The 27,443-nt window shown below is 35.1% G+C and overlaps 1 protein-coding gene across 21 annotated transcripts in view; it reads right to left on the bottom strand.

Moving 5' to 3' along the window:
- Window positions 1–15,445, bottom strand: part of HCAR (coenzyme F420 hydrogenase family / dehydrogenase, beta subunit family) — a 42,993-nt gene extending 27,548 nt beyond the window's left edge. For 19 of the 21 annotated variants that reach the window (XR_016059362.1, XR_016059360.1, XR_016059361.1 and 16 more), the window contains exons 1-7: window positions 15,338–15,445; window positions 15,118–15,217; window positions 14,956–15,040; window positions 13,451–13,562; window positions 10,635–10,719; window positions 10,413–10,454; window positions 10,101–10,179 (exon numbers count right to left, since the gene is read on the bottom strand). Coding sequence is in view for 8 of the 21 variants with exons in the window: in XM_088872135.1 (XP_088728261.1) it covers window positions 10,101–10,179; window positions 10,413–10,454; window positions 10,635–10,719; window positions 13,451–13,562; window positions 14,956–15,040; window positions 15,118–15,217; window positions 15,338–15,410 (576 nt within the window). In the remaining 13 variants the exon portion in view is untranslated. Of the gene's footprint in view, window positions 1–10,100; window positions 10,180–10,412; window positions 10,455–10,634; window positions 10,868–11,144; window positions 11,276–13,450; window positions 13,563–14,955; window positions 15,041–15,117; window positions 15,218–15,337 lie in introns of those variants that run through there. The other 2 variants (XM_088872136.1, XM_088872137.1) reach the window with 2 other exon arrangements.
- Window positions 15,446–27,443: the final 11,998 nt, after the last annotated feature.

Raw genomic sequence — 27,443 nt, 5'->3', positions numbered from 1 at the left:
TTTCAAGATGTACAATTTTTAGTTCTATTTCTCTCAATGTTTGATAGCATGCAATGATGATCATGGCCACGTTAATGGGTGAAAACTGAGATTCCTTAAGAGTACCAATCAAAATCCTATTGCTTTCTACTACAAGATTCCGATCATCCTCAGGATATAGGAATAACCTGAGGCATCATGAATGAAGTCTTTGTTAATCATGTAATTGGGTGTTTCCTATGGTGAATGTAAAATAAAATTTCGGACTAAATTATATTCCTAGAAGTTCACTTATCAAAAAAACGAAGAAATAGAAAACATTAGGCAAACAACAAGAGTCAAGGAGAGGTCACAAGAATATCTCAGAGAATGGACTGCCCTAATTCTCTCTTTACTACAATCGCAATACCACATACAGTGATATCTTCATTAGCCAAAACATCAGCATCCTCATTCACTACCCTAAGGATCTGAGGTGAATGAAATGTCCATAAAGTTTCAAATTGCCAATCTCTAACATCTGTCCAAAAAATACAGCCAAGTGATACAGAATGGAGCTTCAAATTTCCAGAGTTCACTGCAGTCAGGAGGCAAGACATGGAAAACAAGAAATTTCTTCCCTAGATTGCTTCCAAACCACAAGATTTTGTGTCCTGAAGCTTTGCTATGATGATTCCCCGCCTTAAGAGTTTCAAATACTACCAAACCTCTGCTGAAAATTCAACAATCTAATTCCTTTACATCTTAGCCAAGGTCAGTTCCACACGCAGCAGAGACCCAAGGATTTCGATGAATAATCGTGTTTCTAGCTTATCCAACACTTGAGACACATAGGATTTCTCAGATAAATCCAGCAGTTCTGGGTCAAAAGGGATAAGCACTAACTCCCTTTGATTCTCACCAGGACCCAGTTGAATTCGTGGACATTGTCGTCTCAGACCTCATAAAAAATGTTTAATCAACCTTAAAAAAAATGCTTAATCATCATCGAAAAGTTCTTTCAATCCCGAAGTGATTTGGACCCAAAGTAGCCAGATTCAAATCTTAGCCACTGTCAAGCAGCTCATTCAACTATTGGTTGGAGCCAATCTTTGAAAATGACGCAAATCACGTCCAAATCATATGAACTTTGGAACGCAATCTCTCAAAGCTCTGCTGATCCAACCTAAAAATGTCTCGCGCGATTCTGAAGTCATCAGAACCACTTTTGGGAATTCGCTGCGGTCAGGCAGTTCTGCCCATTCTTGGCTGGTAGTGAGCTTTGCCTGACCAAGCTGTTGGTCACCAATCATCATGAAATTTCATCAGTGAGTTCCTAAGGCATATGCCAATCGACTCACCAAGTTTCTGCTCCAATGGATCGAAGAAAGTGCCCATTTGATTCTTCTCACGGTCAGGAGTACAGACCCAGAATTTGACCACGGCAAACCTTTATTTTCATTCACACGATGTCCAAATACCATAAAATTTGGACAGTGGTTTCTAAGGCCCAGATCAACCATACTACCAAGTTTTAACTCAATTGGACTTGGTTAAGTTTCCAGGGTTGGCTGTGGTTTGGACTTTTAAAGCCATATTGGACCACAGCAATAAGTTTTGAAATATAAGCATATATAGCTTTCCTTAGTCATCCTCCAAGTTTCAGATTGATCAGATGTAGGCAGCATCATTTTCTAAGTTGACCTCCAGTCAGGCATATATGTTTTGAACATGAAGTATTTTTCTAAGCACCTTATGAGGTGTCTCTTTTGAGTCAAACACATAAGTTATGCTCAAGAATGGTTATCAAACTGTTTTCTAGGCTTTGTGCTCCATAACCATTCAAATATTTATGGAACTCAATTCCCAAAATACCCATACATGCTCTAACTCCAGTTGGCTCCTGTTTAAGTTCTTGGATTATCTTTAAATAAGTTATACTTGGATTTTGTGCGATACCCAAAAAAAGGTCTTGTTCTTTTACTTTCAGAAAAACTGATCAGGTCAACTTGGTTAAACTCATATTAAGTATCAACTCTCAGGCTTGTCAATGATTGCTCCACACAGAGTCCGAAAACAGTAGCTGTAAGGTTGTACCAACCAGTGGTTTAAAAAACGGATCGGTGTCCCGGATCAGGCACCCCAAAAACCCATCCGGATCTGTGAATCGGCGTTTCGGATTTGGAATCGGCCGAATCGGTCGGATTCGACATTAAAAAAAAATAAAAAATAAAATAAAATAAAATAAAATAAAAAACTAAAATAACTAAATAAATAAAAAATATATATATATTAAAAATCATTATAAATGTTGTTTTTTAGGAATCCTATAAGAAATGAGGGTACTACATTAATAAATCTTATTTTTTTGCATCAATATGCAAATATTAAGATGCTCTTTCCCTGTACGAATATTCTCATCAAACATTTATTAAAATCTAACTAAATACAATATTATACAAGGAAATTATAATTATTGGTTTTTATTTTATTATTTTATCATCATTTTACTATACAAATAAGAATAAATTTGAAATTTTTCTTATAATATCATCTAATTTAAAAATCTAATTTACAACTATAACAAAAAGTAATACATTCCATAATTTATAATGTAAATAAATTAATAAATAAAATATAAGATTTGATTATCATTGTAATTAGTATAATTATTAATTACAATATTATAATAAGCGTAATTCAAAAAACAAGGGTATGACCCTCACAAATAAATAAATCTAAGGTATAATAATTAGTGCTGATAGAAATACAGAATTTAGTAACATAAATTTGCAATCATATTTTAATAAAATTAGGAAAATAAATAAAGAAATTCATATTTGCGATGTGGGATAATTGATAAAGCAACTTGAAATAAATTCTAAAGTGGTATCAGCTAGTGCTATTTTTCTCTCTTAAAATTTCCCATAAACTTTTTTTTTTTTTTAATGTTCAATAAACCAGTATCAATATTATTTTTTGCTTTTTTTAATATCCTATGAGCTAGTACAACAATTTCATATAACTATGTCAATTTTTGTAAATTATTATATGGAATTTTATTTTTGTAATTATATGTAATTAAAGATTAATTATATGGACTTTATGTTTGTATATTATAAAAATGAAATAAATATAATTAATCTTAAAATGATTAAATTTTTAAAATAAATAAATATAATTAATCTTAAAGAGAATTATAGACCATTTTATTTTATAGATGTCCTTGTATAAGAGATAAAGATCTATTTATAGAGCATTTAATTTATAATGTACTATTCACTATAGCAAATCGAACAGTTTACTGCAGCAAATCGGTAGCTCTGGAATTTCTTTTCAAAATTGAGGGCTCATGTTGCCCACATTTTGAAAAAATGTGGGCAACTAGTATTTTTTTTTTACTGTTCAATAAACTAGTATTAGTAATATTTTTTGCTTTTTTAATATCCTATGAGCTAGTACTATTTTTTTTTAATCCCTATTAACTAATATCCTAATATTAATCATAGAATGAAATAATGTCTAATATCCTAATAATATTAGTAAATGCAACCATTGTATTACAAGTTCTAAACACCAATATTTACAGCCCATTGTCTTCCCACATTTCTAAAATCTCTATTGTCTCGACATACAGCCCATTTATTAAAAGATTATCATCAAACATTTTTTTAATCATCCCTCTCTCTATAGTCTCATCAAACATTTAGTAACCACCAATAGAAAATGGTGTGGTAGATCATCCATAATAGTTGTCCCACATCGCAGAGATGTGGGAAGAAAACGGGCTATAATAGAAATGGCCTGGATGTCTACTCATGCCAAATAAAGGGGTGCAAGGCCTTCTGCATGCCTCATTTGTTATGCCATGCGCGTGCCTCATCTGTTGCCACTTGCGTGTGGATGACGTCAAGGTAAGGAGAATTGTGGGCCTCGTGCATGGCCTCATTTGTTACGCCATCCGTGTGCCTCATCTATTGCCACTTGCATATGGATGACGTCAAGGTAAGGAGAATTTTAAAAAATTCATACGGGCAAGTAGAGACCTGTCGATCCATGATGTCAGTGGCGAGAATCGGCCGGATCCCGTTTTCTATACAGAGACTCGGGCGGTTCACTGTAGAGAATCGCTGGTTCTTCTCTAAAACCGGGCGACTCAACGTGTTTCAGTGGAATCGACATAGGGTGACCGATTTCAGTGTCGACTCGGGCAAGTCTGTTGCGACTCGCCGATTTTTAAAATACTGGTACCAACATGAACTCTAGGTGAAATGGTATGGACAGCCAATTTGCCATAAAGAAACATCATACTTCCAATCTCTCCCTACACATAAATTGACAGGGTAATTCCATGACTAGAGACTGATGTATAAGGAATGTTCCCCAGTCCTTATTTGAGTATGAACAACTTTGGGATGCCACATGGGCTTCATATGTACCATGATACTTTCACCACTATTTTTCACATTTGTGTTTGAAATATTGAAGTAGGTAATCGATTTTCCCGCCTCACTGATCTAACCCCATTAGAGTTGGATTAGATTTTTAAGTTTCAGCTTAGGGGTATTTTGGTTTTTAGCTCTATAGGGATTTTAGGGGAAGTTAGGAAGTATTTAGTGCTTAACTAAAATAATCAATAAATAAGTTAGGGGCATATTCAGTAAAGGATAATAGCGTTTGTTATAAAGAAATATTTCTTGATGAGTCTCAATGTGATTTAAAGATAGGAATTTTACAATTAGTCAATGTTTTGAGGGTTTCTAGGTATCCTTCGGTCTTCCATTGTATAAGAGCTTGTGAGGGGTCTCTAGAAGCATCTAAGCTTAAGGGTGGAGTCTCTAAGAAGTCTTATATATTGGCTGAAAGTTTAGTGACTGTTTGTTAATCAAATTCACAAGATAGCCATTACATTATTGCTCTGTTTTCTTCTCTCTTCCTGGTTTACATCATCTAGTATCAGAACAGTTTCAATCATAAAGGGATTGCCGAGAAAACATGCTGGAAGGAAAGGAAGGTTGTGCTCGAGGGAGGGGCTCATGGAGGAATCCCGCAGACGAAGCAAGCGGTTAAACAAGTTTAAAGCCATTGACATTATACATAAAGTGCCAACTAGATTCCAATCATGAAGATGGATAAGCACCAGTGGATTACTGGGGAACCAATGAGATGCTCCACAAGCAGAGTCGGAGGTAAAGAGACTCAGAGATGGAATGATTTGAGTCCTAGAATGTGCCAGGACCAGTTTACTTATGCTCACAAGATCTTGCACCTGGAACACAAACAAGAAGAAGACGAGAGAGAAGACAAAGAGGCATGTTGGGCTTTGACGTGAACAAAACTTGGCTGTTGTGGCACACCAGGATAATGAATCCTTATATTACATGAGTGGTGTTACATATTTCCAAATACAAGCAAATTTAAAGAATATACATAAAACATAACTTCTAACACAACCCCTCAAGTTGTACATCTTGTTTGAATATGTACAACTTGCTCCTTAGGTAATCATGCCCAGCCCTTGATAAACCTTTTGTAAATACATCCACGATTCTTCACCAACGAATTTTGCTTCAACCTCTTCAGCCTCTATATTTTTTTGGATAAAATGATAATCAATCTCAATATTTTTTGTTCTATCAATAAATATTGGGTTTTCAGCAATTGCTAAAGCACTTCCATTTTTAGCACTTTTATTGTTGCAGCATTTGCTAAAGCACATTTATTTGGATTCCATAGAATTAAGTAATGCTGCAACTGTATTCTCAGTGTTTGCCAAGGCAGTAATTTGATTTCCTCCTTGCTTAATTTCGTTTTCATTCTTGTATCTGTCGAAATGGTTGTGGGCTAGAAGCCGCCCTCTTCCACATAATTCACAGATGACTCTATTTCCATTTCCATTAGGAGTAGGTAAGAGACCTCGACCAGCAACATAGAAGTTTCTGCCACAATGCCCATTTCTGCCACCTCGACCCCCACGACCTTTGTTATTTCCACAAAAATTATTGGAATTGTGTGCAGTATTCTTCATGTTAGTAACAAAGACATCGTGGGTCTCATTACTGGGAGACGAGTTTTGTGCCTCTTTCCGAAAGAACAATGACTCATGTTATAACAACATGGGTCGAAGGTTGGCAGTAGAAGGGAAATAGTCCCTTGACATCAAGGACGTGACAGAAGGTCTATAGTCTTCACCCAGTCGTTGTGCATGTTGCACCTTGTCTCTATCTTCAACTAGCTGCTAAATAATTGCGAGTTGATTGCATATTCCCTTTATCTTGTTATAAAATTCAGATACTAACATCTTCCCCGTCTTACAATCTTGAAGTTCAGATTTTAATTGCATAACACGATTCCTGAGAGTAGGATTCACTGACAGCCGTCTAGATTCACTACTTGAGCCAAAATTGCTTCAGACAAGGTTGAATTAATCTAGCCAATAAGATATTGATCTTTAATCTTCATAGGTTAGATTGACAACTGTATTGGTCTCCTTTCATCTGTGTGTTTTCTTGAACAATGTATTTTGGTGGTGGCCTAGTGGATCCATCCAAATGGCCATAGAGTCATTGACCTTTGATGAAGGGAACAACAGTTCCTCTCCAGACAATAAAATTATCAAATTTAAGTTTGACGGAGACATATTGAGGATTTGGGAATGAAGAGGAATTAGAACTCGATGATTGTGCCATCAAGAGGAAAATGGGCTCGAAGTATAATCGCACCAAATCTGGAAAGGGACAAAGAGGAGTTCTATAGAGAATAAGAGAATCTAGAGATAAAAGTATAGAAGGGGGTCAGCAGGAGAACAAGAAATAGAACAGGAGAGAGAAAAGCAGTTAGACTTTTGGACTAGATTTCAAGAACTGAAAAGGAGAATAGCAAGAGCAGTATTATAGATTTCAAGCAAGATATAGGGTTTTATATTGAATATAGGGAGAATCAAGAGTTTTGTGGGTGATATACGAGGCTTTGAAGGAAAGAACAACAGTGTGAACAGTAGCATGAAGAATGTCACGAATAGTAATGAATAGTGACATGAACAATAGCTTGATACAGTAGGTGACCCTAACATGGAGGAAATATGAGATAGAAAGATTAGGGTTTAGGAGGAAAGGATGAGAATGATGAAAGAGGGTAAAGATGAAGAAAGGGATTTCGGTTTAGAAGAGAAAGAGACAATGAATCTTCAAGAAGTAGGTTACCTCGATTAGAGTTGATCATGCTTAGAGTGTATTACTATATTCAAATATGGTCTGATACCATGTTAACTTTACTTATGCTGACAAGATCTTGCACCTGTAACACAAACAAGAGGAACACATGAGAAAGAAGACAGAGGCACATTGGGCTTTGGCATGAACAAAACTGGGCTGTTGTGGCACACCCAAGATAATGAATCCTTATATTAAATGAGTGATGTTATATTAGGGCTATCGCTTTACCTAAATGCCCTTTGACAAATACAAGCAAATTTAAAGAACTACATAAAAGACGACTTCTAACAGGACCGTGGCAATGAGGTTCCGTTACAGTTTTCATCCTAAATCCATGCCAAAAACTTTTCTCAAGAGATCAAACACCTGTCTTCAATGAGTAAGGCTGTAAGACAATCAAGGAAGCACTTGACGGAAACCTTTTTCCGATAAACAAATGAGTTTATGTTACGAAGAATTCAAACCTTAACGTGTTTGCAAATATACTTTACTAAAGGAAGAATATCCTTTTCCAAAAGGATTTTTCAATCAACTAAAACTCTTATTTTTGTGGGAGGCACTTCAATGATATAAGATAATGAACCGATTATTTAAGTTTCCAAATCTAATAGAAAGTCATGGTAAGCGGTGGTATTATGCTACCAACTACCAAAACTAAAGTCCAAAAGCTCAAATGAAGCAGAATGGAAGCATCATGAAGATATTTTTGGATTTAAGGACGAGTTATTTTCAACTAAGGGAGACTGATGTAGATCAGGTTAAGAGTAATTTGGTTTTTGGTTTCAAAGGGATTTTAAGGGTAGCACAGGGAATATTTAAAAATTAATAAAGAAACTAGGAAGAGGATAATAGTGTTTTTTATCAAGAATAAATATTTGATAAGTTCCAGTGAATTCTATAAACAAGTTAGTCAAGGTTTTGAGGGTTTTTAGGTGACTTTTGGTCTTCCAATGTATGAGGACCTAGTGAGGGGACTCTACATCCCATCTATTTAGGGTCAGCTACACGAACCTTATTATGTCGTTTTGTTCTATCAAAGTATACCCTCATTCAGACCATAAGTTACCATATATTTTCTCTCAACTTCCATCCATGTCCATTCAGGCCTTCCCCTTGCCCTATTAGAGCCTTCAACTTGCAACAAATCGTTCCTCCTAACTGGTGGTGTTCTAGGTCAACACGAAAACCACTTAAGTCTACTTTCCCCCATCTTATCGCTTATTGGAGCCATCTTAAGTTCCCTCGGATGCATTCATTCCAAATTCTATCTTTTCTTGTCTTGTCACTCATTCATCTCAACATCTACATCTCAGCTGCGCTTATTCTATGGATATGTTATTCTTGACCACACAACATTATGTCCTATAAAGTATGGGTGGTCTTCCAGTTGCCATATAGAATTCCCCTTCAGTTTCATTAGTAATGCGACGATCATATAATACTCCAGAAGCACATCTCAACTTCATCTACCCTGCCTAATTCCATGAGCGTCATCTTCTTCAATATCTCCATTCTCATGGATTATCAACCTAAGATATCGAAAATAATACCATTTAGATACTTTTTGGCCATAATCTTAACTAACTCCTCATTTCTACTCCTATTATTACTAAACTTGCATTCCATATATCTTGTCTTAGTCCGGGTAATTTTGAAACCTTTAAATTCTAGAGCATCCCTTCAAAGCTCTAACTTTGCGTTAACGTGGTTTCAAATTTTATCAATTAAAGTTATGTCATCTGCAAACAACACACACCACGCTAGCTCATCCTGTAGATGCCTAGCTAACTCCTCTATAACTAAAACAAAGAGATATGGGCTCAACGTTGACCCCTGATGCGGGCCTATTGTCATTGAAAACTCACTTGTCTCTCCACTAATTGTCCTCACACTAGTTAGCGCTCCCTCGTACATATCTCTCACCCATGGAATTATCCTTTATAAATTCTTTTTTTTTCCCCCAACACCCACCAAATTAGTTCTCTCTAAACTCAAAATTGGAGTTCATATGAGGTTTTCTATATTAGCTGAAAGTAAAACACCTAATTTTGAATCTAATTAACAAGATAGCCAATTAGGTTGGTTCTTATTGGTTGCCTTCTCTCTTACTGGTTTACATTAGGTTGGTTCTTATTGCTTGTCTTCTCTCTTATTGGTTTACATAAGTTATGTCGGTGAAAATTAGAGTTTCTCGAGAAACCCAAGGAGCCATTTCATTCTCATGATCATCAACATCAGAAGAGGTTTTCCCAACTATTTGGGGTTGGCTGCATGAATCCAGGTCTGTCATTCTGCCCTATCAAGGACCATATCCTAAGTGAGGCCATAAGTCCTCATATCTTTTCTCACTACTTCCAACCATGTCCTTTTGGGCCTATCCCTTGTCATTTTTTAGCCTTCTACTTGAACCAACTCGCACCTCCTAACAGGTGTTGTACTAGATCTGCGCTACACCTAGCCAACCCACCTAAGTCTACTTTCTCTCATCTTGTCACATATTGGTGCCTCATCTAAGTTCTCCCTAATGTACCTATCCCTTCTTGTCTTGCCACTCATCCATCTCAACATCATCATCCCAACTACACTCATCCTATGGGCATGTTGTTTCTTGACCGCCCAACATTCTGCCCCACAAAGGAGAGTCATTTCATTCTACTTCTTGTATAAAGGTGAGGTGTGCAAGATATCTAGTATTTGATGAGAGAAGTAAGTTGGAACTTCTATTTTCAGAAAAAGTCAATTGGAAGAACCGAAGCTCACTCTCATATCCTACCAAATATGCTCAAGGGATATACATAAAGCTACATAATCTCTCAATATCTTTGCCAATTGCATTTTGAATGCTCGAGGGGAATCCATTCCTCAATCATTGTTCAAGAAATGGTTTTGGATTTCAATATAAAGATCATTGGAGGGGAAGAAAAGTACCTCAACCAGTGCAAGGGTGTTTAAATTAGGAGATAATGTTGGTTTCACTCCTTTTGCAGCAAGAACCTCCTCAGGTGTCCTAAATAGGAAAGCATTTACTAATCATCAGTCTGTTCGCAGTTCATGTAATTATTTGAGAAAATTATATGTAAAGATGCAAGGCTCAACTATACTGTATTGGGTTGGTAAAAGTTCCACTATCGTTATGAGAGAACATATGCTAAAATTTTGTCTAAAATAAACAATAAATATATCAAAGAATGACGGATGCTTGACAGCAAGTATCTCCATTCAAACATTTACTGCCATTACCTTGCTAAAACTGGCCTCGGTGTAAATCTATCGCTTGGATCGCTACAAAAGATTCAAAGATATGGTATAGTCAAAAGTTCTTCAATCAGCGTGCAAAGCCAAACCAACTGGGAGAATAAGTTTCAAACCATCTAGTAACCATTTCTAATTTAGAACCGAAAAAACTCTTCAAAGCATCTAGTAACTATTTCTAATTTAGAACCAAAAAGTTTTTCCTGCTACCTCTGTACACATATGACAGCTTCCACCATGTTTGACTTAAGCATTTCAATTGCAATGGTTGTCACAATTCCTGTCCACTGAGCGCCTAATTTGATACACAGGAAGAAAACTTATATGCTGAACAGGAAAGTATTAATTACAAGTTAATGGAAATAGGAATATTTAAAAAGGAAAATTTTGGAAACAAAAGTTGCATATTGATCTCCCTGTTTAATCGATGCTTGAAGACTTGCCTGCATATTCAGAAGATGGAATGATTGATAATATATCAAGTTATAATAACTAACCAAGACTTTTTCTAAATCAAATAACATCTAGTATAATTACTTTTTCCTGACTACTTGAGTAAAATCAGATTGCTTGTTTTGAATAAACTAGGAATTAAAATACATGGATCTTCAGTTTTAAGTATTGTGTTTGCCTAGGGCAATAGTCAACTTTAGTACCAAGAGTACTGAGACATGCCTACACATGCACCAAAGCTATTCATGACATCATATAGGTCATTACCGGATACTACCTTGAGATCTTAGTTAACAGGTATACTCATAATAAGGACTTTAACCCTTGTTTTCAATAATGAGATTCTGCCACTCAAATTTAGCTTCTGCCTCATTTATAGGTTTCATTTGAACCACTTCCTGTCAATAAACTATCGAACATCAAAGTTGAAACCATCGGGTCTCCATGATGAATGAATAGCATTTCTCAAATTTAATAAGTACCAAGAGTTGAGGAAAAATAATGTCCAGCATGAAGAACAAAGCAAACTTTCATTCACAATTGCAACAAAATACTTGTAGGTGATTATTCCATAATCCATCTTAAAGGGAGTTATGTGCTATGCATTTAATTTCTGGACTACCAATGATATTTTGTACATGTCAAACTGTATCAGAGAGTCATAAATTGCAATGACATGTCAGATTGGAATTTAAGAGATTGTTACGAGCATTCAATAATCTTTTTCTACTATGGCCAGATATTTGTGCATGTGTCACAAAAATGAAAGATGTGTTTTAGAATTTATTTAATAATTTGTTGCAGCCTGTCTTATCCTGACACTCCACATGGGCCTTGGTATCACATGTCGAAATGGTTAGACATTGCTTGCATGTGTTGGCTGATCTCACTAATTTTGAGTACCGTATTGGCACTTGTTACGAAAGTGTCTTCCATTTTCTGGGTGTGGTTTCCATAAGGTTGCAACCTTAAACAATCCAACTAAAGTGCACCTTCAAATTTTATCATAATATATAATTTTTATGTAAAATGTTTTTAGGATTACCTCAAATCTATTTTTATATCTAATTATAACATTTTAAATTCCAAAAATGGTTAAAATCAAGTAGATCTATAAACATATGAAAATTTTGAAAATGGACGGTGTAGATAATATGTTGTAAGATGCACTATTTCTGAACTCAAAATCTTTTTATTTTTCATAGTCATACATCTCGATGTCGAGATGATCAATCATAGGGTTTTTCAACATTAAAACAACCTTTTTTGATGGATTTTTGAGGTGCATCCGTAGTTCTCCATTTTAAGGTTGCAACCTTATATAAACCTTTTCCTTTATCATCATCAACATCAAAGTGCCCAAGTGGTAGTGTGGAGTCACACAGTAGAGAGGTACTGAGTTTGAGCTACACCTAGTCCAAAACTTAGGTACACATTTAGCACCACAACCATTTTAAGGTTGAAGAGGGGTTCAATCCCATGACCTTTTGTTAAGGTAACGTTGCCACTACCATCAAGTATGCAAATATATTTTGTGTAAATGTTTGTGTAAATATACTTCTTTTACAAGGGAAGAAGTTAGACATAGAAATAATGCGCGACCATGGATTTGAATTCTGGATGTCTCTCTCTCTCCATCTACTAAAAAGACACGGGCTATTATCTATGTCACTTATGGCATTGTATTAATTTTTTGGAATTATTACATATAAAATACTTAAATTTTAATATAATGCATGAAAGTGTCAAGAAGTACTGACTTTTTTACGCTCATACTAGACAATCTAGACATGTACAGACACTGATATGCGTGTCAGTATCTATGTAACAGTAGCTGCAGATGATAGCACAGACAGGAAGCCATACAAAACTTACCACTGTCATTCTTAAGAAAAAAAGCATATAGCTTGAAACCAAAGCTACGTTGTCATGAAACTATAAAAGCTCTTAGCATGATCCTAGCAAATACCGATTCATATCCTGAGAGAGAAGCACTAAGTTAAAGCCATTATCAAATTTTCTTTCTAAGCTACAGAACTTAAGAAGGTTATATGTGCAAAAAAGCAAGAGATCCACTGTTCAAGTATAATATGACAGTGAAGAAAACATATGGGAAGAAGAGGAGAAAAATAATAATATAAAAATTTGAGAGACTGGAAAATTATGAACTTACGTATTGCCACTTCCAGAGCACGACCTAAGAAAGAAACACTACGTAATATTTTTTCTGATCAAGCAAAGCAACAATAATTAATAGATCTAACCACAGCGAAAGAAATTGGAAAGCAGAAGCTTACAAATCAACCATACACATTTTGCCTCTTTTCACCACAAAGATACTACTATTTTTCCCTTCTTCACATCAATGTAAAGAGCTTTAAAGAAAAATACTCCTCAGCAACATGGTTCACCACCAACAGTAGCCAATTCAAACAAATAACCAGTAGACTGGACAATTATATAACTCAAACATCTTAAACAAGGGGTACTCAGACAATAATACATATGATACTGTAATGAAATCATATGTCCTAGAAAGAATTTGGACATCATGCTAGTGAAGTAAGGAATACCTTCTATAGGCGTAGTCTTTCGTGCATACAAAAGCTCTTCATGAACTCCAAAATACATCTCCTCCGATGAACCCTCTTTTCTTCCCCTTCCATGGACATTAGGTTCCAATGCCTAAAAGAAGTAAGATAGGGAAAAAAGTAGAAAGAGCAAAGAAAGATACATGCTGTATCAAAAAGCGGTTTATAATGAAAGCAAACAATAGTCTACACCTAGTTCAACTGTGGTTTCATTCTACTTGAACTAGTTCCACTTCCATAAATAGTAACAAGTTGGGTCCCAAATTATACACCACAAACATATGGCTAGAATACCATGTACAAAGTAAACCAAGATTTTCAAACAATTCACATAGAAAGCCCCCAGAACTTCAACTATGTACATGCAGGATCCATTGGGAAAACAGTGTGCCAATTCAAACAAGATGCCACAATCAAATTGCCAATTGATTCATTTCCTCAAATGAAATATCCCAATCTTGATTTATTATCTATCTAACCTGCAAACCATCTGGAAATGACAATATGTATAATTTTGAGAATCCCTTTACAATTTAAATATGCTTTTATTAATGTTTGAAAGAAAGTATGCTTCAATCCTCATCATGAATGTGGATAGTTTTGCAGGGTTTCAGGACTCAGCCGAGTCAAAGTGGAATCAGCCGAGCAACCCGGTCCCAGCCTATGGCTAAGGCGAGCTCCAGGGGCCAACTCGGACCTTGTTTAAAATGGCCAAAAATATATTTTTTGTTAAAAAATATTAATTAAATGATTTAGGAAGACATTTTTAGATCATTTATTGGTTTTTATGATGATTTGGGAAGTTTTCTCTCAACACACTCCAATTTTTATTTTTCATTTTTACAATTTTTCTGAATATTTCAAGGTATAAAACAAAAATTTCAATAATCCACCTTTTATGCGTTTATTTTTACTTTTATGGACTTCCAATGAACTAAATTACTTATTCTATTTTTCCCTAATTTTTAATATTTTAACAGATTGTTACATTTTTTCACGTATTTTTTTGTTGTATACTACTCGGCAGAGTCCACTTGGACTCAGCCGAGTTACTTGGCTCCAGCAAGGGCCAAGTCCGTGGCCCAAGCCAAGTTTACATTGGTTTTGCAGAACAATGACCACACCATAAATTTGGAATTTGGATAAACCACGAAGGAGCGTAATTATGAAAAAAAGAAAAACATAACACAAGCATGAAGTAGACAGGGATACATGATTTTAACACAGACCTAATGCATTGAGACTCTGTCTACAAGAGATTTGGACCCAGCAAGGAATTTTCAGGAATAGGATAACAATGTAATTAATAGTTTATATATATATATGACAACAATGTAAGCAATAGTTTCAATTATAGAGAAAAGAAAAATATGTCTTCTAAAAGAGAAGAATTTTTTTAATCCATATTCATAAAGAGCAGGACAATGAAGAAAAAGGCTTACATAGATAAACCAATTTCCACAGAGAGAGAGAAAGAGAGAGAGAACCTCAATTCGTGACATGCCATCCCCCAGGAAGGCACACGCATCCTTCACATGAGCAATATAATACGTATCGCACAAGCCACAGCGACTGCAAAGGCATTCACAAAGTTTAACTACAGTAGAACTCCATTGAAGAACAGTCAAGACCAGAGGGACTCGGAAAACCTGCAGTGGTCTTTGGCTGGATAAACACCACCAGGAGGAATCGGCTTCGATCTTTCCCTCCAATCCTCCCTCATTTTCTTACCACTTTCTTTGCCTCCCTCTGTAAAAACAGAGCCACAAGCTTCAATCATCTCAGACATTCAAAAGATGGTGTAAGAAACGGAAGCGTCCATCAGAGTATAATTCAAATGATAGAGAGAGAGTAACAGCGAGTAAATACGTTGAGAAGATGCAGATATGGATGAGAGAGAAAGCCTGCTGGGTATTGTATGGAAGGCTGCCGCCAAAGCCATGCTGAGGAGAGAGAGAGAGGCCGCCACCACAAATGACAAATGCGAGAAGATCAGTTGGGAGTAACTTCGAACTTTAAAAGTTGGGAACTCCGATTTATTTATTTTTTTAGTTTATTTTATTTATTTATTTATTTTTATTTTATTTTTATTTTTATTTTTTTTAGGCCAAGTTTACCCGATTTTTTAATCCTCATACCGCTTGGTAATATAAGCGGATGTTACTCGGAAGGATGGGAAACCCTTCTTCTTCTTCTATTATGATTTTTATTTTTTATTTTTTTTTATTTTTTTGTTTTTATTTTTTTTTTGCCATGTTTGCTATTGGTCCAATTTTTGAATCCTCAGATCATTTGGTAAATATCATTACTTATTTCAAAGGGATCAGATGTTTGTAAAATTTTTGGACCGTTAGAATTTTTGTTTTTGCCATTTTTGAAGTGATAGGGCTTAAATAGCGCTTAGTCTGAAATTTTTAACCCCTCGGTCTCTCCTAGCTCTCTCTCTCTTTATATCTTTTTCTCTCTCTACTCTCACTCTAATATCTCTCTCGTTCTTTGGCATCTCCTCTCAGTTCACTCTCTCTTAGCCTGCTATCTATTTGAACCTTGATTTTTCATTTTGCCTAAATTTCTAGAGTTTTGTGCTAGATTTTGTATTTCGAAATAGCAAAAAGACGTTGAAGTTGGGCGGGCTAAACAGATTTTTTTTTGGTCCATAAAATGATTTTAAATTCCATGTGTCAATTTCTATAAATATTGGAAAACTAGAGCTCTAAGGTTTCTTATTTGTGTTTCCTTAATCTTTATATTGAATATGAGATTTGTATATTTATTACTAGTAGACTATATTAAGTATAAGTAACTACAATTTCATATCCTTCATGCTGATGCTAAAATTTACTGTACTTAATTTTGCTTATGATATTTGGATTATGTTTTATGAAGTAATTGAATCAATGTCATGTTTCTTCAGTTTATTGACATTGGGATGGTCTATGTATGGATTTGTGTGCAAATTGTAATAACAATAAATGGGAAAGGTTTCTATGCTTCCCCTGCAAAATAGAAGTTCTATCCTCACCCTACCATCCAGCCGTTCAATTTTGATTAAGAGAGCCGCTCATTGTTTGATCTTAGATTCGACGTCTCAAAGTATTTTATTTTTCGTTTGTTTTATACAAATTGTATGAATATGAAATTTGGTACGTGGCATCTTCTCATTGGGATACACTTATAAAAAATATTTAAAATAATTGTTCGATAAAATATAATGACCAAAATACCCCTTAAATCTTTTAGGGGTATTTTGGTCATTTTATTTATTGAAAATATTTTTTTAATATTTTTTGCTAGTGCAAGTCTAATAGAGGAATGGATGTCCAAAATTTGGTGTCAAAATAGTTTATTAAAAAAATTAAAAATAAAATAATATAGAGACGGGACACTGTGATTGGGACAATCTTAGCCCTCCATTCAGAATGGACGGTTGGATAAGGGGGAGGATAGAACTTCTATACAGTAGGAGAAGCATAAAAAGCTGGTCCATAATAAATGGCATATTGGATTTATCTATAATATCACTTTTACACCTTGTCATTTATTCGTATCTTGTGAAATAGTAAACATTCCTTTCAACAATTTATCTTAATGAATAATTGTAAATGTAGTTAATATAGGTTTATACTTAGAATTTTGGCTTTAGGGTGTCTTTTACTAGGGCTATCTTACAGTAACTCTAGAAAGCTGTCACTGGGATCATCACAATGGTTATAGGTAGAGTGAGCTTGTTATATCGTTATGGTGGTTCCTTTGAGAGAAGTTTAAATGATGGAGAAATATACTACAAGGGCGGGAATGTGAAAGCTACATTGTATAAGGGAAGTCACTTATTGGAGCAATTAAAGACACATATGTGGTCTATTGCACGTTGTGACCCTAACAATTTGACAATTATATATCTAGAAAATAATATTTTAATAGAACTAAACAAAGATGCAGATATGATATCCATGTTGTTTGTGGCTTCCAATATTTAGGTATGTGTTATGAACCAACAATCCGAAGCAACACATAGGGATCATCAACCAAATGTAGCAAACGTAGTTCCATTATGTGGTCTATCAACAAAGACCAGGTAATACTTATGACATGTATGTTCATCATATACTTATTATTTGTAGTTAATACTTATTGGATCTTTTGGACATCCCTTTTCAACCACCCCATTCAACCAGTGCCCGTCCCAATCGTTCAATGTAGTACATGCATGTGATGAGCACTCCAAGAGTGCGATAAACATCTGACCTGATTCCAGCATATGTTCTTGTGCTTTCATCCTTATCTCACATGAGATTCCAGCATATCTTCTTGTGTTTTCATGAGAATGAGGACAAAGATACTTGGGTATAGTTTCTTAATTGCTTGTAAGAATTGCTCAATACACGGCAAGACTGGTCTTGTTCAACGGTTATTTCAGATTGACAAAAAGGGCAATTACAAGCACTACAATACATCTTCCTAAATTGTTATCAATGGTTTTGCATGCATCATTTGATAAAAAAACTTGCAGAGGTGATTTACGAGCACTACTGATGATCTTATAGAAGGCAACTCGTGCACTAAGGGTAGAAGACCAAAGTTGAGTATAACCTCCTTGTAACAAAGATAAATGACCTTTGTATGATTTTCTTCTACTTTAAGTGACTTTAATCGTGCAACAGTACTAATTGTGTTCAAGTAACTTTAAGTGTACAATATTAGTGCATGTTTGTGTGATGATATTATTATTGCACTTCTTGCTTATGCTGTAGGGCAAGGTAATTATATCTTTATGGGTCCCTTGCAAACTTGGGAAATGTACTCAACTTTAACATCACAGAGGAATGGAATGAGAGAATAGAATCATTGCTGACACGTAAATGAACACAATTTATGAAGTTTTTCAAAGAAAGACCTATGTAACCTTATGCAGGGGAACTAAATTTTTTTTTTTTTTTTTTAAGAATAATCAGCCTTTATAATTTTGGCGACAAGATCACTCACATGTGGTCTTATTACAAACAATAGAAATTCCAAAAATAAATAACACATCAATAAAATAAATCTCAACTACTTGATGCCATTCATACAACCTAATACTGTGCTTGAGAATATAAAATAAAAGAACAAACAATTAAAAAAAAAAAGATGTCGGAGATTACCTCAACCGGGCTTTTTACACCCCACACCGAGTCACCATATCTAATGGCGCGAGATCAACGGTCTAGCTTCAATCTCGAACTAGGAAAGCTAATTTCGGCCAAACTAGGCACCCTTAAATATCTACAAAACCCTAACTCCAAAATAATTAGGCTCAAACCCTAATTTTATCAACCCTTAGATTAGATCATGAGAGAGAGAGAGAGTCTCTATGTTGAGCGTGCCCCCTAAGGTCCTTTTTAGGAGAGAGAGAGGAAACAAGAGAGTATGTAGAGAGCGGGGTGTGGCCCCTAGGGAAAATAGAGAGAGAGTTTGAGGAGAGAGAGGTGTATTGAGATGGGGGAGAGCACCCCTATGTATAGTGAAATTTAGGTCTAGGGTTTCTATAGTTTGCCTCTTTTTTGAAATTGAATATGGACCGTTGATCAAGGTAACTTGTGGGGTGAGAGATCTGAGTCATCCATTCTATAGATGGGTCATCAACATTATGGAGGTGCATGAACCATTATCCCCCTTTCTTTAAACTATTTTCCCATCAATATATTTAAATAAATTAAATTTATTAAAGATATAGTGCATATCATAAATTGCATATTCCATCTCATATTTTCCATAAGAATATTTCAATAATATCAAGTCAAGATATTCCTTCAATAATCAAGATAAGATATGGTCAATATTTCCTTATCAACATTTGACCGCATGCTACACGATGTAGTTACCATTTTTAACAAACTTGAAGACAAAACAAGATAAGGTATTCAAAGGTGGGGCGTGCCACCTATGTACGGTATGTGGGCCCCCATCTAATACCCACATGGTGAGCTCATGTGTACTATGTATTTTTTTTTAATAAATATTTTAAAAATAAATTTTAAAACATTATAACTTTGTAAATTAATAACTTCATTTTTATAAGTCCAAAAATAAGAAATAAAATATCAAATGACTTACAAAAATTCAAATAATAAATCTAAAATAATTTAATAATAAAATCAACACAATTAAATGAATATGATGGGAAGTGGATCCATATGGTTCAGGAATTCAATCAACAATCACGAGGTACTCCACCTTCAACTGTAGACTACTGACCATATTTGCTTTATCGAACCAACCCAATGTTTCCCATGATCCACAGTCCAAGCAGAGGCTCATTAGCTGGTCACCAAAGTCTGATCGATGAGCTAAGGAGTCGCAATCCAGTCTGTGGATTACTGGTCTTCTCCTAAAGACAAGTCAAGTTCACCACGACCTGATGTGACCACAGCTCTTAGGCGCATAGGGGTATCTCTCGCACATGTATGTGCTTCACCCAAAAGTGGATATCAAGATTTCCAGAACGATCTATCTATATGCATGCCATGTGATGGAACATGGATGAGGTTTTGGCCCCCATCTCTGTAGGCCTACCATCACACATCAGGGTCACACGGTCCCTCGGCTCACTCATCTAGGCATAAGCTCCGACCTCATCAAGGGCTAACCCAAAAACCCTTTTTGGTTTATTTTTTATGCCCAGGTACCTTGGGTTTTCCAACTGACTGGCCTAGATCGTCAAGCACAGTTCGTTATCCGCAAATATCATTTGCTTAGTATGGTCTTCGCGGGACTACACTCCCACTGATTTTATATTCCACTATAGTAAATATTTTTCATTATACACTCATAAGGCTTTTGAAGGCCACATAAACCCAACATCTCCCACTTGGCCTTTGAAGGCCTTACATTCTCTCTTCATCACTTTCTCTTATCCCGATCTCTCTCACCTGTCGTACAAAAACATTAGGGACAACTCCCCTTAGTTACAGGGTCTGCAATCATCAAATCTGTAGATATGTAGATATTATCGATCTCTTTCAATCTCATATCATTTCTCAGGTAATAGAAGTATGGCTTGATATGCTTGGAATTTTTGTGAAACCAAAGTTCTTTAGAGACACAAATAGCCGTCGTGTTGTTGCAGAAAATTCGCACTGCCTCACAACGTATAGGATGGAAATTAAGTTGATTAATAAACTTCTTAATCTACACAGCCTTCTTGACTGTTAGACAGCATGCCACATACTCGGATTCCATGGTGGATGAAGCCACAATATCTTGTTTCTTTGACTTCTAAGAAATCGCACCCCCTTCAAGCATAAACACATACCCAGATGTCGACTTCACATCATCTGGATCTGCGAGATAGCTTGCATCTGAATATCCCTCTATTGTTATTTCAGTTCCTCCCTTATATGTGAGCGCATAGTTCATGGTCCCCTTTAAATATATGAGAATTCTTTTACTGCTTTCTAATTCTCCTCTTTTAGGTTGTTTTGGAAACAGCTCACCAGACTTATGACGAATGACAAGTCAGGCCTTGTTCCCGTTATGGCATACATAAGGGACCCAACTGTGCTCTTGTATGACACTCTCTCCATGGCTCTTATATCCATGTCTTCGGTATGATACATTTTATTATTAAGCTTCGTCTTTTTGTCAATTGGGGTTGATATGAGTTTACACATACTCATATTAAACTTTTCCAATATTCTCTTACAGTAGGTTGCTTGGGAAAGTTGGATAGTCTTCTCTCTCATGTTTCTTATTATTTTGATGCTCAACACATATGAAGCTTCTCCAAGATCCTTTATATCGAAGTATTGTGCAAGGAAATTTTTCGACTCTGCTACTAGGGAAATTAAGCTACTAACAATTAGCATATCATCCACATATAACGATATAAATACCACATCACTCCCACTGACCTTTTGATATATGCAATAATCCTCATTATTTGTAGAGAATCCTGCAAGAGCAAGAGTCTCTTGAAATTTTATGTACCACTATCGCGATGCTCGTTTCAGGCCATAAAGGGATTTATTAAGTTTGCATACAAGGTTTTCTTTCTCTTTCTCCTCAAATCCCTCAGATTTGGTCATGTAAATTTTTTCTTCTAAATTCCCATTTAGAAAGGCTATTTTGACATCCATTTGATGAACCTCGAAGTCAAAATGGGCTGTTATAGCTACAAGGATTCGGATGGATGGAAATTTGGCAACAGGGGAAAAAGTTTTTCATAATCTATCCCTTCTTTCTAGGTGAAACCCTTTGCAACCAACCTAACTTTGTATTTTTCTATTTTCCCTTCAGAGTTTAACTTTTTCTTGAAAATCCACCTACAACCACTGACCTTACGTTTTTCAGGTAAAGGTACTAATTCCCATACATGGTTTTGGTTAATGAAAGCATATTCATCTTTTATGATTTCTACCCAGTATTCTCTTTTAGGATAGGTTAAGGCTTCACGGTGAGTTCTAGGTTCTGAACCTGGATCTTCCCCAACCTTATCAAAATGTTCTCCAAGGTAGACAAAATGTTCTAGGTAAAGAGGTGGTCTACTAACTCGGTTACTTCGTCTTGGTTCAGGTAAATGTTCACTTTCTTTAGGGAGTTCAGAAACAAGTTGGATTGGTTTAGAAGTTTCAGGTTCATGGTCTCGAACTACATCCTTGTTTTTGGCCTCCTCATAAAGTTGGCTTATTTTCTACTCGCCCTTGCTTCAAGGAACTCTTTCTAAAAGAAATGAGCATCGCGGCTTTCAATAACCGTACCCGTTTCAAAATTATAGAATCGATACCCCTTACCATGATCTGGGTAACCAATGAAAATGGATTTGACAGTTTTGGGTTGCAATTTGGTTCTAATTTGATGTGGGATACGGACATGGGCTGAGCAACCCCAAACTTTAAGGTATTCAAGGGAGGGAGTACGACTTGTGAAGAGTAAGTGGAGCAGCTTTTGTGGAAGTCCAATTAAGGATGTAACATGCCGTTAATACGGCTTCTCCCCAAAACTCCAATGAGAGATTTGCATGCCCCATCATACTCCTTATCATTTCCACTAATGTCATATTCATTCTCTCAGCTACACCATTTTGTTCAGGAGTATAAGGCATTGCGTACTGATGGATTATCTCATTTTCAATGCACAATTCTTTGAAAAGGTCAGATGAATATTCCCCCCTTTATCGGTTCTAAGGACTTTAATTTTCAGGTTGGTTTGATTCTCCACTTGGCTTTATATTCTTTGAATTTTTCTAGTGTTTTTGATTTGCATGAATAAGGTACACATGGCCATATCGCGAGTGATCATCTATAAAAGAGATAAATATCTTTTTTCGCTTTTGGTGGTCACATTCATAGATCCACATATGGCATTATGAATGATTTCCAATACGCTAGTAGCTCTTTTTGCCCTGGTGGTATTTTTCCTTATTAGTTTTTCTTACACACAAGACTCGCACACTTTCGATAAATCTCTCTTATAATTATGAAGAATCCCGTCCCTTTTTAATCTTTCCATTTGTTTGATATTAATGTGTCCTAACCTCATATGTCATAGGGTAGCATCTAATTCATAAGGGGACGAGACATAGGCAACGTTCTCTTTTATTTCAATGGTAAATAGCCCATCTACAAGTTGTCCAGTCATGATCACATCATTCCCCTCCTTGACCACCACTTTCTCCCCATTGAGAGTGGTTATGAATCCAGCCATAGACATTTTAGGAACCGAAACCAAACACTTCCTCATATCAGGAGCATAAAGTGCTTGTTTTAGGATCAAGGTGCTCCCATTCTTTAGTTTTAGCTCAAAATCTCCGACTCCAAGTACATCAGTCTTCTTATTTCCTCTAATATAAATATGATGTTGTTTTGGCCCCATGGGAATGAAAGAACGGTAACCTTCTTTGGTGTTTGTGACATGAGCCGTAGCCCCCGAGTCAAGACACCAAGAAGCTTCCTTGGGGTCAGCTAGCATGGTCTCGAAAACCACAAATGCCAATTCCTTGTTAGTTCCATCAGATTTGTTTGACTGACAATTATTGATTATGTGGGCCACCTTCTTGCAAATAAAACAAGTTCGAGTCTCTCTCTTTGCTCCCTTATTTCCAAAATCTCTTCTTTTGAAATAATTTTTCTTCTCAAAACTATTTCTTCCCTTTCCTTTCTTAAATTTAAAAGATGGTTGAGATTTTACCATATACAAAGCATCCCTTGGGGTTTGCCTTGAACTCTTCCTTTCTTCTTCAATTTGATGGTCGTGATGAGTTCCTTCAATTTTGGTGCCTTTCTTCTAGCAGAGATGGAAGATATGAAAGTCTCCCATAAATTAGGAAAATAATTCATTAAATGAGTCACTTGCATAGATTCATTGGGCTTCATGCCTGTATCTTCCAAATCTCTGACTAGCGCACGAAACACGTGCACATGATCTGTAAACTTGGTACCTTCTACTATTTTTAAATCATTGTACCTTCTCATAGCTATAGTTTGCTTCAGGAGAGAGGGTTCAATATACTATCTTTCAAGTTTATCAAAAATCTCACTTGCAGTATAGATTGACTCGTACTTAGAAGCATACGAGTCAGTCATGACACATAAAAGAATGTGCTTGCATCTCAAGCTCTTCCTCTTTCAGTTGGCGTACTCATCTTTGATTATTTGAGATGAGTCGTAAGTTGGACGATGAGGTCGGTCATTAAAGAGTACCTCATTCAAGTTTTCTTCATAGAGCACAAATTTTATTTTTCTTCTCCATGAAGCAAAATTGGTCCCATCAAACCTTTTCGTTTCTCAGGATTTCAGAGATGAAGGTACGAGCAGCCATTATTTTATATTCTCAAGCAAAAATAAGAAAATACTCCTAATGTCAATCAAGTAAAACTAGCTCTGATACCAATGAAAGAAATACCTATGTAATCTTTTGCCAGGGAAATACAATTTTTTTAAAAAAAATAATAATCACCCCTTATAATTTTGGCAACAAGATCACTCACAGATGGTCCTTTTACAAACAATGGAAATTCAAAATATTAAATAACACATCACTAAAATTAATCTCAACTAGTTGATGTCATTCATACAACCTAATACTGTGTTTGAGAATATAAAATAAAAGAACAAACAATTAAAAGAAAAGATGTCGGAGATTACCTCAACCGGGCTTTTTATACCCCACACGAAATCACCACATCCAATGGCTCGGAATCAACGATTTATGTTCAATCTCTACAAAGCTAATTTCGGCCAAACTAGGTAACCACCCTTAAATCTCTACAAAACCCTAACTCCAAAATAATTAGGCTCAAATCCTAATTTTTCCAACCCTTAGATTAGATCATGAGAGAGAGAAAAAATAAAAGAGTAGAGAGAGAGAGGCATGGCCCCTAGGGAAGAGAGAGAGGGGCGTGGCCCCAGGGATAAGAGAGAGAGAGAGGTGTGTAAAGATGGGAGGAGAGCACCCCTATTTATAATGAAATTTAGGTCTAGGGTTTCTTTAGGGTTTGCCTCTTTTTTGAGATTGAATATGGACCGTTGATCAAGGTGACTAGTAGGGTGAAAGATCTGAGTCATCCATTCCATAGATGGGCTATCAACGTTATGGAAAGTGCATGAACCATTATCCCCATTTCCTTAAACCATTTTCCCATCAATATATTTAAATAAATTAAATCCATTAAAGAAATAGTGCGTATCATAAATTGCATATTCCATCTCATATTTTCCATAAGAATATTTCAATAATATCAAGTCAAGATCTTCCTTCAATAATCAAGATAAGATGTGGTCAATATTTCCTTATCATCATTTGACCGTATGCTACAAGATGTAGTTACCATTTTTAAAAAACTTGAAGACAAAATAAGATAAGGTATCCAAGGGTAGAGCATGCCACCTATGTATGGTATGTGGGGCCCCATCTAATACCCACATGGTAGACCCATGTGTACTATGGGCCCCCACGTATTTTTCTTTTTAATAAATATTTTAAAAATAAATTTTAAAACATTATAACTTTGTAAATTAATAACTTCATTTTTATAAGTCCAAAAATAAGAAATATCAAATGACTTACAAAAATTCAAATAATAAATCTAAAATAATTTAATAATAAAATCAACACATTTAAATGAATATGATGGGAAGTGGATCCATATGGTTAAGGAATTCAATCAACGACTGCAGACTACAAACCACACTTGCTTTATCGAACCGACCCAGTGTTTCCCATAACCCACAGTCCAAGCAGGGGCTCATTAGCGGGTCACAAAAGTCTAGTTGATGAGCCAAGGAGTCGCAATCCCAGTCTGTGGATTAAATGTCCTCCCCTAAAGACAAGTCAAGGTCACCACGACCTGATGTGACTACAGCTCTATGGCGCATAGGGGTATCTCTCACACATGTATATACTTCATTACACGACATGCATATAAATAGATCGCTCGAGATTAGGGTGACCCTTAGTATGGTCTTCGAGGGACCACATTCCCACTGAGTTTATGTTCCACAATAGTAAATGTTTTTCATTACGCACTCATAAGGCCTTTAAAGGCCACATAACCCAACAGTTTTGATATTCATTTGATAATTTTGCTATTTTTGAGACCTAATTTGCCATTTTATAAGTTGCTCACTGAACAATACACCAATGATCTAAAATTTTTCCATTGTTTGTCATCTTTTTTTGTTTTTAAATATTGATTTTTTAAAATAATTTTTTATTGGTTTTCTAAGGTAGGGATCATTTTAAAAATAATTATATTTATTTTATTATTATTTTTTGTTAGGACTTGCGAAGAAAATTTTGAGAAAATTTGATTTTTCTTAAAAATATTATATCATTTTTTTTGGTTCTTGGTTGTCTTAGGTAGGATTTAGATTATTTTTAACTAATATTCATATTTATATTATTTTATTAAATTTCAATAAAATTATAAAAAAATTATAAAATTGCCAAATTAGAAAATTAGAATTTTTGTTTTTGTTCTAGGTTGTATCACTGGGTTTTCAATAGTTTTTGAAACAAATATTTCTATCAATTTAATTTATTTTTCTCTATTTTTGGTTTCCTGAAAACAATTGAGAATTTTTAATTATTATATTTATTATGTTAAATAGTTTTTATTTTTCTTTATTTTTTTGTGTTCTCTTATATGTAGGATTTAGTTAACTTTTGAATAGTATTTGTATTTAATTTATTAGTTTATTTGATTTGGTCTAAAAAATGATTTTAAGGAAATCCAATTTTTTTTGTAAATATCGTGTTAAATTTTTCTAATAGGCAGGGTTTAGATTTTATTATTTTTGTATTTTTGTTATGTAGGATTTAGATTTTATTGTTGCTTCTTTTTTTTAATTTTATGCGTTTTAGACTATGAAATAACTATGTGCCGTTCAGACCGGAACCGGAGTCTTGGTATTCGTACCTTCTTCCATTTTTTAATCAAAATATGTAACAAATTGATCAACTTTTTTTTCTAGAAACTAACTTTTAAGTTTTAGAATTTTCTAATTGTTTTATCAGATTATTTTCTAGCTCTTTAGAGCCAAACCAATCATCAGTCCGAGTTGCACTAGTTCAGCAACGCAATTTGATTTTCAAAACCTGGTTTTAAGAAACTATTTGAAAAATCTTTTATTTTAGAGAAATTATTGCTAATATACTTGAATTTTAATAAAATCATAAAAACCCCTAACTTCCCAAAACCTCGCCCACATTTTTTCCCCAATTTTCGGTTTTTTTTTTATGAAAATACCCTTTACGGCAGTCATTCTACCGTAATACATTTTAATCTTTACTGTAATTTAAATATTGTTACAAATTGAGATAGTATTACGTTATGTAAAATACTGTAATAGTATGAAGTTATATTACGGAACTTCGAGTACTGTAATAACTAATCTTCTTTTTACGGTATTCTTAAGACTGTAATGTTATATATGTTATATTTATATTGTTAAATATATAATATTTATATTAACACAAATTTTTTAGATAATATTCCTAC

The sequence above is a fragment of the Amborella trichopoda genome, chromosome 7 (assembly GCF_054954075.1).
Source record: "Amborella trichopoda isolate Santa Cruz 75 chromosome 7, AtrichopodaSantaCruz75HAP2 v2.0, whole genome shotgun sequence".
Taxonomy (NCBI): domain Eukaryota; kingdom Viridiplantae; phylum Streptophyta; class Magnoliopsida; order Amborellales; family Amborellaceae; genus Amborella; species Amborella trichopoda.
The sequence above is the reverse complement of the archived record's forward strand: the minus strand, read 5'-3'. Positions and strand labels throughout refer to the sequence as shown.